The 917-nt window shown below is 46.2% G+C and overlaps 1 protein-coding gene across 1 annotated transcript; it reads left to right on the forward strand.

Moving 5' to 3' along the window:
- Positions 1 to 3: 3 nt before the first annotated feature.
- On the forward strand, positions 4 to 412 carry ASPACDRAFT_1860853 (uncharacterized protein; the record flags this gene model as incomplete). Its single annotated transcript, XM_020197774.1, has 2 exons — positions 4 to 238; positions 321 to 412. Coding segments are annotated over exons 1-2 (252 nt in total), but the record flags the coding sequence as incomplete, so codon positions are not given.
- Positions 413 to 917: the final 505 nt, after the last annotated feature.

A 917-nucleotide genomic window follows, 5' to 3' on the forward strand; every position in this document is an offset into this window, starting at 1 on the left:
AGCGAGTGGGCACCCGCGCGCGTCGTCTTCGCGTTCTTGAAATTGAAGCAATTCAACCACCAACAATTCCACCAAATATGCCTCAATCATCAAATCCTTTGGTGGAACGAGAGGGCCGTATCTGCCTCGCTATTGAGGCTATTCAAAATGGCGAAATTTCGCTTGTTAAGGAAGCTGCAAGCGTTTTCAATATTCCGCGTTCAACTCTGCAACGACGCCTTAAGGGAGTCAAAGCACGGTCAGATATACGTGCCAACTCCATGAAATTGACTCTTCTTGAAGAAGAGGCTTTAAAAGATTGGATTCTCTCGCTTGTAAAGCGTGGGCTTCATCCTCGGCCGGCATACGTACGGAATATGGCAACAATCCTTCTCCAAAAACGAAACTCGAATTCCACAGTCTCTGTGGGTGAAAAATGGGTATACAATTTTGTCAAACGTACTTCGGCTTTGAAGACTCAGTTCTCTCGAAGATATCATATCCAACGTGCAAAATGCGAAGATCCGAAGCTTTTAACTGAATGGTTTGACCGTGTTAAAGCCGCAAAGAAGGAGTATGGCATTCTTGATCAAGATATCTGGAATTTTGATGAGACCGGTTTCGCCATGGGAATGGTAGCTACAGCCCGTGTAGTTACACGGTCTGACTGCGTGGGCAAGCCGTTTCTCGTACAGCCAGGAAATCGAGAATGGGTGACTTCAATTGAGTGTATCAACGCCGCCGGTGTGGTGTTGTCACCGTACTTGATTCTTAAGGGAAAAGTTCATATAGAGGCATGGTACCAAGGCCTTCTTCCCTCTGATTGGCGTATCAATCTATCACCAAATGGTTGGACTTCCAATGATATCGGTTTACATTGGCTTCGTGAACACTTTATTCCTTCCACCAAAAACCGGCGGACAGGGCGATATAGCCTC

This window comes from Aspergillus aculeatus, assembly GCF_001890905.1.
Source record: "Aspergillus aculeatus ATCC 16872 unplaced genomic scaffold ASPACscaffold_394, whole genome shotgun sequence".
In the NCBI taxonomy this organism is placed as follows: Eukaryota; Fungi; Ascomycota; class Eurotiomycetes; order Eurotiales; family Aspergillaceae; genus Aspergillus; species Aspergillus aculeatus.